Below are 15,014 nucleotides of genomic sequence, written 5' to 3'. Positions count from 1 at the left end.
ACTTGACATTCCTGCATGTCATCCATCAATCTGAGCTGCGGCTCATTAAATCACGCAAAATCTGAGACGACACAGCCGAAGGCAAAAGCGCAAAAGTTGCTTCAATTTCAATGCCTGCTGACCCCTGAACTTCGTCCTCGGTCCTGTTGGGCATCCTTTATCCTTGTCCCTTTGCGCACACTTTCTGGCAGCTGTTGTAATCCGTTTAAAGTGTTTTTGCGGGTTGTAAACATTTCGACTTGTAATTCACTGACTGCGGTTCGTCATTCCGCTGCCCTCTCTCTTTCACTCGGCCATATACCTGTCTCTTGCTGACCACCGGCTTTGGGGTTTTTCGCGGTAGCCTTTTCCCGGGATAAATGCATTTTTTGTAATGTACTATACGTTAAGAGGGTAATTCGCAAATAAAACATTGCTAATTAAATTGGATAAAAATACCTACATAAATGTAGTTACATTTAATTGTAGAAGAAGCATTGATAATAAAAGGGACTGAAATGCTAATTAAAACAAATATATATAGTATTTAAACACCTAATACATTTACACAATAAACTGCCATCCAGTTCAGCTAGTAACGAAGCGCGCCATAGGCGTACGACAATTTACCCATGTTAAATTAATTAGGTATCAGTTTACACCATTAAATAATGCAAATTTGGTACCATCACATGCGTAACCCCAACTCAGCCCTGACCTTCAGCTGGGTGGTGACCTTAACTCCTTAATGAGCGGGGGGTTGGTTCGGGATTTAAGTGTTGCGTGATTTCAGTTGTGGGGTTAAGTGGGCTCGCTTCGGATGGGATTGTGCAGTAGGTTGTGTCAACGCGTTGGACTTTAATTAATTACCGGGAAAATTGTTAATATTTGTTCAGCCCTCGCTTGCCATTTTCGTCTCCCCTCCCTTCCTGTTTCACCCGCAGCGAAAGCAAACATGGCAAGGAGGAGAATATGGGGAAGTCGCTGGTCCTTGGTCCTTGCTGAGTGCTTTGTCCTGCGGTCGTAATTTAATTTTTGCAAAAAGTACCCAAATGAAAGCCACACCAAGAGAGGCAAAGCGGCGCTCCAAAGTATGCAATGCCGAATTATGCTCTCTGTGTGTGTGTGTGTGGCAGTGTGTGTGTAAGCGGAAGTACATGGCAAAATGCAAAATAGCGGAGGCCACACCAATGCAAACACACACCCACACACAGGTGCATAGTCAAATACTTGCACTAAGCCAAATGGAAACTAAAAAAAAAAAAAAAAAATTGAACTCGAATATGAAAGTTTCCAGCAGCTCAACATTTTTAAAAGTTATTTTAAAATGAATGGTTTAATCATAAAAACTAATTTTTAACCATGAAAAATACTATTAAATTCTCAATTCATTAATTTCTTTTCAAATGATTTTCACTTTAAAATTTCGAAATATATTGCAATACCTTATAAATACACGGTTCTGGCCATGAAAACGATTTTCAGCTGTCCATTTCATTACCATTTCTGCGGCCAGCTACGTGACTTCCCACGTCTGTGTGTGCCGTACGTGTGTGTGTGTGTATGTGGCACTGGGCGATATTCAATTGCAAAAAAAAGGGGTAAATCAACTCAAACACACGGTCGCACTGACGTATGCAAACATTTCAAGCCGAGTTGAAAGCGAGAAACTAAATATGAAACGAATTTCAACGAAGGCCAAATATTAAGCAGAGTGTAAATATAGAAATAACATGAAATGTGCGGAAATCTGCATATTGTATCCATGCAAAAAGATTGCGATCTGCTGAGGGTACTTCAATGTGGGATTGTTGCATACGCTAACGATTTTCAATTTTCAATGGCAATGCTTAAAGTGCAACTATTGCTTTTGGGTGCTTAAAGAGTTCAATTTCTATTGATATATCTACAAATGAATAGTAATTGCATTAAATCTCTAACGAACTTCCATTCTATTTGCTCTTTCAGATGATGGAACATGCGTGGCACAATTACAAATTGTATGCGTGGGGCAAGAACGAGCTGCGTCCCCTTTCGCAGCGACCCCATTCGGCCAGTATTTTTGGATCCTACGATCTGGGCGCTACAATCGTCGACGGGCTGGATACCCTGTACATAATGGGACTGGAGAAGGAATATCGCGAGGGTCGCGATTGGATCGAGCGGAAATTCTCACTGGACAATATCAGCGCAGAGTTGAGTGTTTTCGAAACGAACATTCGATTTGTCGGCGGCATGCTGACGCTGTACGCCTTTACGGGGGATCCACTGTACAAGGAGAAGGCCCAGCACGTGGCCGACAAGCTGCTGCCCGCCTTCCAAACACCCACGGGGATTCCCTACGCGCTGGTCAACACCAAGACCGGTGTGGCCAAGAACTACGGCTGGGCATCCGGCGGCAGTTCTATCCTATCCGAATTCGGCACACTGCATCTCGAATTTGCCTATTTGAGCGACATTACCGGTAATCCACTGTACAGGGAACGAGTGCAAACCATCCGCCAAGTGCTCAAGGAGATCGAGAAACCGAAGGGCCTCTATCCCAACTTTCTCAATCCCAAGACAGGCAAATGGGGGCAACGTAAGTTTTGGCCAGAGTCTTCAGCCGAATTCAACTAAACCCTATCCACTTATCCACAGTTCACATGTCATTGGGCGCTCTGGGCGACAGCTACTACGAGTACTTGCTGAAGGCCTGGCTGCAATCCGGCCAAACGGATGAGGAAGCCCGCGAGATGTTTGACGAGGCGATGCTGGCCATTTTGGATAAGATGGTCCGCACGAGTCCCGGCGGACTGACATACGTCTCCGATCTCAAGTTCGACAGGCTGGAGCATAAGATGGACCATTTGGCTTGCTTCTCGGGTAAGTTCTTGGTTCTGGTATAAGTTACTTACCTACCATGTGTTCCGCTTTTCAATAATCTTTTCCAACTTTTTAGGCGGCCTTTTCGCTTTGGGAGCGGCCACACGTCAAAATGATTATACGGACAAGTACATGGAGGTGGGCAAGGGCATTACGAACACCTGCCACGAGAGCTACATCAGAGCACCCACTCAGTTGGGACCCGAGGCCTTTAGGTGCGTAAATCCACAATCTGAGAAAACCCTTATAGGTGTACTAATATATCTGCTATTCAACCCATTTAGATTCAGCGAAGCTGTGGAGGCGCGAGCACTGAGATCGCAGGAGAAGTACTACATTCTCCGGCCAGAGACTTTCGAGAGCTACTTTGTGCTGTGGCGACTCACGCACGACCAGAAATACCGCGACTGGGGCTGGGAGGCGGTCCTCGCCCTGGAGAAGCACTGCCGCACGGCGCACGGATATTGTGGCCTGCGCAACGTCTACCAGCAGGAGCCGCAAAAGGACGACGTTCAGCAGAGCTTCTTCCTCGCCGAAACGCTTAAGGTGAATATCTTTCATTGGCCAAGTTGAAATTGAATTTAAACAATTGGTTCCCTTGCAGTACCTGTACTTGCTGTTCTCGGATGATTCGGTGCTGCCGCTGGACGAATGGGTGTTCAACACGGAGGCCCATCCGCTGCCGATCAAGGGTGCGAATGCGTACTACAGACAGGCGCCCGTAACGCTTCCGGTTTCGAACGCATCGTAAACGGGCGCCATGCTGCGCCGCTGGCTGTTCGGCCTGTCCCTAGCAATGCACCTTACTTAGCTCGCGATATTTGGAAACCTACACATGTGTGTACCAGATCGTAACATTTTTTTTTGTTTTGTTTAAGTTATTAGTTAGATTACGTGAGAATGACAACTGCTTACGAAAGATATTGTATGTTTACAATCAATCCAGGCACACACACACACACACTCGAGAAACTGTCAATGTAACATATTTATAAAGCTTGCACATATATAGGAACGTAAACTTAAACGGATATATCGTAGTTTAGTTCTTAACTGTTTGCACAAGTTTCTCCAAGTCTCTCTTCTTGATTTATCTTATGGAATTAATAGCAATCCAAATAGTTGACAGAGGTGGATGGTGGGAAGACCTCAATTTCCATTTAAATGCGAATGACGTAGACGTAGGCAAAAACTCTTGATATTAATTATGATATGATATATAATATGATATACGTGTAAATGTAAAACTCAGGTGTTCTTATTATGATTTTCCTTGCGCTCACACAAGGCACTTTTTCAACTAACCAGCTACGTAACTATCTCTACAAGCATTCTATACGCAATTCTCGATCTGCGACTATATCTCTGTGTGGATTTATGGCCACTTGGCGGGCATTTCGTAAGATCTACTCTGCTAATTTCCAATTCGAATCTTTGACCACTTTATTTTGTATATAATTTCTACTGACTTTCCTCGCAAAATGAAGGCAGAAGAAAATCGAATTGATATTTATACAAATATATTCTTACACAATATTGTTTACTTTGTAGCCTAAATATTTAAATATAAATCTAATATAGAGTCTAGCTTACTTTATGTGACGAAAGAAATGTAACGCGAATTACCTTAAATCAAGAACATCAAGCGAAAAGAACGCAAATGAATATATATACAGTAAATAAATAAATATATATTTGTATTTAATTAAATCAAATAAAACGTAGGCAATTGTTAAAATAAATTAATGATACGATGGAACGTGCCGAGCGAATGGTAATTTAATTTTTAACAACTGTAAAGGTTTTTTATAATAATAATACCAACAGTAATCATATTTATAATTCTATTTATAACTGTAATCCATAGTCTAAGCCACAAGGATCGCATGATAAAAGGAATATAGAAGTTATTTAATTGTTTTTTTTTTTTTTGTAACATACGCAGCTTGTTCTGTGTAAAGTGATTTAACAAACTTAAAAATAACATAAAACATAAGCTAAGACCCTAATGTAAAACAAAAGAATTTTAAAGAAACTTTTTAACAAAATAAAATAATATCAAATTTAATTACACCGATAAATGAAGAAATCTAATAAACCCAAGCTAACAAAAGTTAAACGAGCTAAATGCTTAAAAAGAATAGGAAGAAAAGAATGAATTCGATACTAACTAAGCATAAATTTAGTGTCTAGAGCAAAACCTTTTTTTGTTTAGATCAAATTAGAATTGAGGCCAATAGCGAGATATATAATACATCCAATTATAATGCCGAACACACGGATTCGAATGGCAGTTTGTAAATGCATCAGACACAATACATTCATCAACGGCAGTCCTGAGCTGCTGAGGATGTCACGTGTATTTTGCCTAAATCATAAGTTTAATAAAGATCTAATAATTAACTTATAACTGTGCGTTATTTATTTAGTTCATACGGTATTCAAACGCTTCAAAAGGGGTTTGAAAATATTCTTATATTACTCTCATACGTAGTGTAGGAAATTCCCTCCTTATTCAGCTCTTTCTTTGTGTAAATATTTTTATCTCGCAGCACATTGATAGCTCATTGATAGTTTGTCCGACTGTAAAAGAGTGCCCCCCATAACCCGGCGATTCCACTTTCATATATATTTATGTATCTGCCACACAAGCCACTTCACGAGCGAGCAGTTGTCGAGCTCAATTAATGAGCAGCCCACTTAAACCGAATGTGCGTATACTTAATGAAGAAACTTGCACAAAAGGCGAACACAAAGCACAATGTGAGGTTAACAACATTCGCCGGCGACTCGAGAACCCGGAAAGGGAGTTCGTCGCGACATATCCACCCTTCCAGCCACTTCGATTAACCCCTTGAATCATGATTGTTCAAGAAACAATCTTTAGCTATATGTAGATACATATCCAAATCCGAAGCTAATAAAATGTATTGCTTCCGGAAAGAGTTTTATAAATTTTTCAAAGGGATATTTATAATGTATTTTTTAACGTAATGGGTTAACATTCGATTGTCGTGCAAAGTCCAAATTTTGCCAGCATAAGATCCTCAGAAGGGGCAGTAAAACGGGGAATCGAATACGAACAAAGCATAACGATAAAATGGAGGAGTGCCAACTGGCGATTGCATTCGCCACCCACCGCCAACTTCCAAAAAAATGCGAAAACAAGCGTGCGAGAGAGTACACCCAAAGAAATATAACAGGACCTCTCTGAGAAGAAGAGATTTTACCATTACATGGGGTTACGACTGCAGTCTTGGGTTTGCCGACACGGTAAATTCTGTCGCATTAAAAGTGATTAAGCACATACTAGCTTGGCGTTTCTCTCAATGTACCGTATCAGACCGGTCGTTTTCCCTCTCGTTCGCTCTTCTTTGTCGAGCAGACTAGACGAGCCCGCCAGACCAGACCAGCTGAGGGTGTGTGCGTGCGCGCTGCATGGCAATGCCGTGGATGGCACTGTTGTAGCTCCATGTTGTTGGCATACCCTAGGTTTTTAAAAAAGTCACACAAGTGGTCGGGTAAAGGTTTATAAGCCAATATTTACCAACCTAAAAAGTTCAAACAATTTAAAATGTATTATTCTAAAAATAAAATGGATAGCGCCAGATGTTTTTAAACACCACAAAAATGCGACTTAAGTTCTACTACTAACTGAAAACTTTTATATATCAACTGAACTTAAAAATTACAAATAGAATTTAATTGTTATTCATCATCCACTTGATACTGATATACTTTTCTATTGCAGGGTATTTGCCGGTCGCCTCACTCGTCTGAGAAGGTTCTACTCTTTGTGCTTGGCTTGTTTTTGTTTTTTGTTTTGGTCGTTGACGTTGCGGCGTCGCTTCTAGCAATCCGCACAGTTCGCATCGAGACTCCGAACAGAGCGGCAGTCGCTCCAGTTGCAGTTGCAGATAGAGATACAAACACAACACAGATACAACTACAGATATAGATACAGACTTAAGCGGATCGAGGCTACAGATACAAAATATAGCTTCTTTGGCCAACTTTAAACCTCAACCAGTGCAAGAAAAAATAAGTGCGAAAATGCCGTTCCCCATCCATCCGCCCAAGCAGATGCCCTGCCCCCACTGGCAGCACTTTCCCATCAGTCCCGTGGACAGTAAGCCGAATCCCTTCGATTCCGTGGGCGGAGCGGCGGCAGCGGCCACCCAGGTCAACATAGGGGTCAACAAGCCACCGGAGCCGGTATCCTATCGCTATTGTTTGCAGTGCAAGAACTCCGGCAAGGAGCCAACAAACCCCGCCGACAGAGAGTAGCCCCAAAATCATGGAGGTGACCCATCAATCCAAACAATCAGCCATCACCTGTAATCAGCCACTTCAATAGAGGACGCACTTGGAGAGCCAATTGAAACGGGAAATAATCATAGAAATCACAGAACAAAGTTTTGAATTCGTTTACATCCCATCCAAGCAAACCATCAAACCATTTTTTCTGTGCTGCTACTCATATTTTTCTATAAAAAAGGATCTGAATTTAAAGGTTACACATAAAACTATATATTAATACCATATTTCTTAATTAATATCTGATATTTGCAAAACAGCGTATTTAGTTAATGTGAATAGACGGTCAGACATTATTTTAAATTAATTTAAATGCACCATTGGTCTACTAAAAGCAGGTCAGGAAGTAAATATGCATATATAAGCAATCATTTGATAATTTAATATCAGGTCCAAGCGCAGCCCAATTTTTTTCTGTGTTGTTATTATTTAACCTAACCTAAGCACATGTTTCATTAATTTTTTTGTTGCCCATTTACGCAGTGTTTCTTTCGATATAATTAAGCTAAGCATTTTGTGCGTATTTAATTTGTATTTAGAGCTAAAGACTACAGTTTATACGTTTTATGAATTTATGAATTTTTATATATATTTGTATAAGAGAAGCGCAAATAAACGCACGACGCATTTAAAAAACGAGTTCTACACAAATACACAAGCACTCCCCAATATACATGTACCATATGCTCTCTGTTTTTTTTTTTGATTCCAAACACAGACTTTGTTTGGTTCTGTTTCTACTTTATTCGGTTTTTGGGGTCTCTGTTTTTATGTTTATCAACATTTTTCAAGGTCACCAATTGAAGCGTGGAACGAAAAAAAGGTGCGATAAGAGCGGCTTGAGATTTGAGTTTTTGATTTCGAAAATTCGGGAATAGGCGAATGATTTTTCTTTCGCCTGTCCAATAGACAAAGTTCAACAAACCGATTGAAATGAAGGCGAAGAGAGTGAAAAATACGGACGAAGAATGAAAGGGTGTGGGGGAAAATAATTGCATTCGTTCGCCGCTGCAAAATAATTGAACACAGTTCTCAGAGAGTTCGTTGATATGCATGCTAAGATGCGCATACACTGAAAAAAACTTCTAATGCATGTTGCAGTCATAAAATCTTAAGAAATTTTTCAAAAATAACTGCAACTCTTGCTGTAAAACAACAAATTTCAGGTAAATTTCGTATACACGATCATTAGAATTCGTCCCAAGAAACATATGTATGTAGTTGTGTTTGCCAAATAAATGTGAGTTATTTTCTCTGAGTGGCAAATTGTTTATGTAAGGATGTGTGCACTCAGAACCGTACTATATTTAACCTTATCGCGTGAGTCGGCGAGTGCGTGTGCGAAAATACTGACATCCAAATAGTTCGTGATATTCGTCCTATTCGCTGATAGGTGATATTTGAGTTTCCAAATGACACGGTTTAGTATTCCATTTTCGGACTTTACAATTTCGGCCTTTTGCCCAAATTAGCAATTTACGGTACAAATTTACGGGGCTTATCTCCGCTGATACGGACATTATCTAACTTTGAGTCTAGCCAACGTGCCCCCTAAAATAACACACACAAATAAGAAGATATGGAAGTGCAGATAAACGTGAAAACAAACATACATACATAAACATAAAACTAGGAATCCAATCTGAAGTATTTATACCCTTTGCACTAATAATAATATTTATTTTGGCCTTATTTAAGGTTTCTTATCGATAAAAATTATATTGACCATTCGACAAAGTGTATGCTTTTGTGACAAACAAATGATTTGCGAACGCATGAAAAAAGGAGCATTCCATATGTAAAGATACTTTTATAAATAATGCCAACACATATAAAAAATTATAAATGCACTTTGGTATTCTATTCATCTCCGATCGTGTCTTTTTCGTTTTTATTAGCATCCATAAAGCTTTCACGAACGATGGAGCTTCGAAAAGCTTATTTTTTAAATAAATTGTCTAGCGACAGATACCAATGCTGTTAAATACGCTCTAATTTCGCTATTTATTTTTCATTATTTACCTTGATGGACATTTAATACGCAACTTTGCTAAAAATAATCATAAAGATGAAAGAACAAAAGTTTTGAGTAGCTTATTACCAAAGCCAAACATGCTCATCACTTGTTGAAGAATTAAGGAAAATACATTTTTGAGTCCATTTTCGCATTTTTTGGAAGGGTAACATCATCAAAATTTGCAAAAAATGGCCAAAAAATAGAATTTTTATTTTTGAACACAGTTTGATTGGAAATTAAATTACGAGCTCAACGAGGTATAACATTCCATATTCAGGCTATTATTTTTAAGGTTGTGGCCGAAAAACTGATTATTTGATAGACCGAAATTTGGAAACGCGACTTTTGCCAAAAAGTTGATATTTACTAACGGAATTTTCGACATAACTTCGCTGAAGATTGTCATATACACGAAAGAATAACTGTTTTGACGAGCTAATTACCAGTGCTAACGATCCCTTTCACTTTTTGAAGAATTTAGGAAAATTAATTTTTGGGTCAATTTTCGCATTTTTGGAAAGGGGTAACATCATCAAAATTTGCAAAAAATGGCCAAAAAATAGAATTCGCATTTTTGAACACAGTTTGATTGGAAATTTAATTACGAGCTCAACGAGGTATAACATTCCATATTAAGACAATTATTTTTAAAGTTGTGGCCAAAAAACGGATTATTTGATGACCGAAATTTGGAAATACGGCTTTTGCCAAAAACTTGATATTTACAAACGGAATTTTCGTCATAACTTCGCTGAAGATTGTCATATACACGAAAGAATAACTGTTTTGACGAGCTAATTACCAGCGCTAACGATCCCTTTCACTTTTTGAAGAATTTAGGGAAATTAATTTTTGGGTCAATTTTCGCTTTTTTGGAAAGGGGTAACATCATCAAAATTTGCAAAAAATGGCCAAAAAATAGAATTTGCATTTTTGAACACAGTTTGATTGGAAATTAAATTACGAGCCCAACAAGGCCTCACATTCCATATTTGGACTATTATTACTAGTGTTATGGCATAAAACTGATTGTGTTTGGACATACAATCGAAGAAAGCTGAAATGGGATGTGTACAAATGGTTTTTATTTATTTAAACTTGGTTAAACTTGGTGCATGACTAGTAACGAAAGCAATCAGAGTCCAGCTGATTTATAGAAAGGAAGTTTTCAAGCTAGACAGAGCTTTAATCCTTTCTTTCGAACGGCCAACACTGTCTTCCAAATGCCTCTCTGTGGACAGAAGCTTTCTCTCTCGTTCTCTCTGGCGGCGGCATGCGCTCTCTGCAGATGTCCTGCGACGCTCCCCGTTAGCTTTTTAATCATGTGGGGCCGCTCTGGTCGGCTTGCACCTCCAGCGCAGCTTCCTGCTCGTCCTGCTCCGCGTCCCTCGACGCCATCGCACGCACTCGCATTTGGCGAAGGGAGCCGACGCAACAGCAGCAGCAGCAGAAGCCGCAGCAGAGGAGCCGCAGCAGTCGCAAACGCGCAAGCAGCAGCCACAGTCGCAGTCGCAGGCAGTCGCAAGCAGAGCAGCAAGCAGTTGCAAGGGCGCCGCCTCCGTCGAGTTGAGTCCTATTTCGTTTTTCACGCTTTTCCTGCATTTCCACCATTTGGCTCTGATTGCGTTTCTATTTTCATGTTGATTTCATATTTTTTTTCGTTGGATTTTTTGCCAGCGTTTTACGCATTAGTAACGTATCCTGATTTTGGCAGTGGCATGACAGGAAATAAACCAAAACGCAGTGGCAGCAGCAGTGAGTGGCACAACGGTAATTCGCAGTGTGCCAAATTGCGAATTTCTCACTCTCTTCCTCCGCTATCCCTCTCAATCTCACTCTCTCTGTGCTCCTGTTTGTTGCCCACTTTTTTTGCCAGTGTGTGTGTTCCTAGATTTTTTTTTGTTGTTGTGCGAAAAAAGAGAAATATAGTGCGTAAAAATTCACAATAGCATTAATTAACAGTGGTTTTCCCTTTTGGGTCGCAACAGGAACTCCCCGCTCCCCCCGCGCTCACTCACATTAACGTGTGTGTTGTTGGTTTTGCCCTCTAGGCCCAGTTGTTGTTGTTTTTTTCCGAGTGTTTGTGTGTGTGTGTGACTGTGTGAGTAGATGGCAAGCAATAAAATTTCATAATGGTTGTTGTACCAGCTAACACAAAAGCACTCTTACCAGATTAATTAAATTAGAAAACAAAACAAGGCGTAATAAAAATTATAAAATACAAAATAAACCGATTAGATAAATTATACTCGGGCAAAAAAGGATGCTCAAATGGCAAAGTTGAAGCGATGACAAAAGGAGAACTTCCGCTGATAAAGTGACCCAAATATGGAGAGCAAAACCACACATGTTCCTGAAAATTCATTAAATCATAGAAGGAAAATGAAACTAGCAGAGAAGCATTAATATATGGAATAGATCTTAGTGAAATTATATGAATTCAGCGAAAACCTTTCACAAAATATACAATTTACTTGTTCTTTTACAAAAAAAATATCATAAGCTTCCGGCTGTATCCAAATCTTTGAAGATAAGCTTATAGTACAATCAAATATATATAAACACTAATTAATAACGAGATAATTATGATAAACCGGTTAATTAGCTCGAACATAAGCCAATGAAATCTACACAAAAAAAGAACAAATTAAAAAGCCTCCATTTATCTGGTTGTAAGAATTAAACGAAACGGCAAATGCCTAACTGAAAACAGTGTCATTTGGTGGTATCCTTTTGTGTTGGAAAGGTTAGGACCGCCCCGCCCCTTGGGGCATACTACTTCGCCCACTTTTTAAAACCGCCTTTTGTCCACATTTCCCACGCCCAGCTCCACCCACCCACCGCTTTCTTATTGCCAAAGAGTCACGTTTTTGACCCATTTTCACATGCTGGTGCCTAAGCCCATACAGATGGCATAAAAGCTGCTCCGAGTCCTCTTCTACCCCCATTAACCCATGCAGCCAGCCACTTAACCCTCGAGTGGCTCTCGCTGATGTAATGCCATTCGATTTGATTTGCCATGGTTAACCAGATTTGCTTGCCACAGCCATTCGGCATTTTGCGGTTGCTAATGCCTAGCCTTACACTCGACAAAATGAACAAAACATATATATTTTCTTATATTTTTAAGTGCCTTTTTTATACCTATTATATCAATCAGAAAGTTAGTTTGATTTTCCATTGATCTCAGGAACAGTGGCTATATATATTCTTTTCTATGGCAATTCAACAGGGGAACATGTAAATTAAGTACTAGCTGTACTTTATTATTCACAGTGTATGCGACTGTGTTTGTGTGTGTATGCGTAGGTTAGGTTGATTACTTGCCACACGGTTGACTACAAGTCAGTAAGTTGATGGCCCCAATTTGCGTACGACTCTAATTTGTTTGTTGTGTGTTTTTTCCGGCTCCCATTAGTAAACCATTGGGCCAGCGGGTGACCATCGCCGTGTTGCTCGGTAAATTCCCCAAGCGCCGAAATGAACCACTGACACGCCCTCGGTGCTTCTCTATTTGGCTATCTGGGTATCTGGCCATCTGGCAATACCATTGGAACCATCCATCCCCAGTCGGACCCAGCCTCACTCAATTCAACGCACGTGCCTGGTCATAGACTGGAAAACATTACAACTGGATAACTGGACAACTGAAAAACCACTGAGGTCCTTCCACAGGCTCACGCACACAAGTGCAAGCGACAGGACTTGTTTATCGGTGAGTATTCCACCGAGGAATAGGAATTCGAATGGTTTCGGTTATGGAGGATCACGGAGATTTGACCTTTTCAAAAGAAATGATTAGAGAGAGAGAGTGCAGACTTTAAACACCTTTTTTGGTGACGAATCCGTTTGATCCTCCACCGTTGAGCACTGCATTTTGAACACTGACTAACCTATACCACGTCCTCTTTCCAGACAGCCCCTCGGTTGGGCCCCACTCCAAACTGGCCCATCAATTTTGGTTCTCCTACCCGCCACCGGGCGCTGGCGGCGGTTCCTCAAGTGAGTCTTACGGGTTGCGCATGCGGGGCAGCACCTTGGACCCTCCACTATTACTATTCGTAATACCTCCCATTCCTCCCCCCAAAACAAAGAAAAAACAAAACAATACCGATCCCCACTTCGTTTGTGTTGTTCGTCCCTCGATGTCTATGTAATCTGATTGATCGATATAACCGAAAGCGATGATAATACATTCATATATAGCCCGTGTATAGTCTATAGGGAGAGCGATTATCGTTTGTTCTTTGGTTCCACTTCTTTTTTGTATGACTAGGCCATCCTGTGAGTCCTCTCTCTGTATATCTATCTGTATTTAACATATATATGTATCTTGTCTGTACGTATGTCTGTATGTGGTACGTTTGTTAAGTGACTCCTCTTAGATGTGAAAGCCACATAAAGTATCTCTCTCTTTACATATTACATATGTCGATGATAACCATACCCTTCTGTTCTTAATATAACATAGGTATAACCATATATTTTGCCACATACCAAATATATTATAATATAGCGTAACTGTAGTCAAGGCCCAGAAAACCAGAGCCAAAGAGAGAGGTAATCCGGCTTAAAGGATAAATTGGAGGATAATAATCCCAGATTTTCCTTGGTTTTCTATCATTCGATAGTCCATATAAATAGATTTTATATTGGGGCTGACCAAACTTCTTTTATTGTATTAAAATACTTAAAACGATGTCTATTGGCTCTCCCCAATCAATAAACATAAGATTTAGTTCCGATTTAAGTACGAAATAATTGAAGATTTATTTTTTGTACTTCTTTTCTTTGCTCTTCTTTGATTGTATTGTCTTCTATGTTCAACACACAATAAAAAAGGAATCATAAAACTAAGGAATCAAGTCTAACAAATACGAATTACAAGCGAAAGAATACAAACATAAGAAATTACAGAATCAAATCGAAAACGGAGATCTCTCCCTTTCAGTCTCTCCTCTCTTTCTATCTGCCTATATGTCTATCTCTTTCCTAAAAGACACACTCAGACACACCGCACTCACCTAACGGTACTAATTCCATTCCAATCGTTTCGGTACGCGTCGCGATCGCGTGTAATCTATTGCCAAATTCGACAAGAATCGTTACTAAAATATAATCAAAATCAAATTCGAAACAACAAGAACAACATCATCACCACAAGTACAACATCAGAAAAAAACACATTGAGGTAAGGAAGAATTTCTTTCTCTTTCTGTCTCACACCACCCGCCTCTCTCCGTCTCTCTCTCTCTCTCTCTCTCTGTCTTTGTCTCTCTCTGGTCTCGTAGTGTTGGCTTAATGGAAATAGAAACCATTAGGCCACAAACAGATCCCCATTAGAAACCCCATAGACCAAATGAAACCAAATACAATAAGCCCCCCCTACATAGCGAGTTCCGTTATTCCGTTCCGTTGGTTGTTCCGTTACGTTACGTGTAGTTCGTTTCGTTCCACGTTCCTTGTTTCCCCTTAGTTGTCTTACATTTTTCGGTTGCTTTTTGTTTTCGCATTTTTCGTAGAGCTTTGATGATGATAATAATAATGACACTACGATGATGATACTACAAAATGAAGACCCTGATGCGTCTGTGTGTATGTGTGCAAGTAGTTTGTGAATGGAACGGGGTCAAAGGTGGGCCAGGTGTAAGCTTGTGGCGCCCAACTAGCGGCACTCGGGTCTCTTTGAAGTCATCAAAAGGGTAGAACGAGATAATTGCATACGCTTGAAGCTTGCGAAAAGGTTAAACAGATAACTAGAATATAAAATGAGTAAACTGTGTAACGGCGATTTGAGTATTTGCCAAGGCTTGGGGCTTAAAACTATGTTATGGAA

The 15,014-nt window shown here is 40.0% G+C and overlaps 2 protein-coding genes across 7 annotated transcripts in view; both read left to right on the top strand.

Annotated features, from left to right (window-relative positions):
* LOC117148557 (mannosyl-oligosaccharide alpha-1,2-mannosidase IA) overlaps positions 1 to 5,251 on the top strand; it is a 50,652-nt gene extending 45,401 nt beyond the window's left edge. For all 6 annotated transcript variants that reach the window (XM_033315998.1, XM_033315997.1, XM_033315996.1 and 3 more), the window contains 5 exons: positions 1,948 to 2,560; positions 2,620 to 2,844; positions 2,921 to 3,059; positions 3,129 to 3,390; positions 3,449 to 5,251. In XM_033315998.1, coding sequence (XP_033171889.1) covers positions 1,948 to 2,560; positions 2,620 to 2,844; positions 2,921 to 3,059; positions 3,129 to 3,390; positions 3,449 to 3,595 — 1,386 coding nt within the window. In that variant the 3' untranslated portion in view covers positions 3,596 to 5,251. The remainder of the gene's footprint in view (positions 1 to 1,947; positions 2,561 to 2,619; positions 2,845 to 2,920; positions 3,060 to 3,128; positions 3,391 to 3,448) is intronic.
* Positions 5,252 to 6,692: 1,441 nt separating this feature from the next.
* Positions 6,693 to 7,834, top strand: LOC117148306. Its single transcript, XM_033315630.1, has one exon. It carries the CDS (start codon positions 6,898 to 6,900, stop codon positions 7,129 to 7,131), a length of 234 nt encoding a protein of 77 aa, XP_033171521.1. The 5' UTR covers positions 6,693 to 6,897; the 3' UTR covers positions 7,132 to 7,834.
* The last annotated feature ends 7,180 nt before the right edge of the window (positions 7,835 to 15,014 follow it).

Source organism: Drosophila mauritiana, chromosome X, assembly GCF_004382145.1.
Source record: "Drosophila mauritiana strain mau12 chromosome X, ASM438214v1, whole genome shotgun sequence".
Classification (NCBI taxonomy): domain Eukaryota; kingdom Metazoa; phylum Arthropoda; class Insecta; order Diptera; family Drosophilidae; genus Drosophila; species Drosophila mauritiana.
This window is presented reverse-complemented; position numbering and strand designations above follow the sequence as displayed.

Coding starts and splice junctions, on each gene's coding strand:
- LOC117148306 (XM_033315630.1), top strand. CDS start 6,898: ATGCCGTTCCCCATCCATCCGCCCAAGCAGATGCCCTGCCCCCACTGG.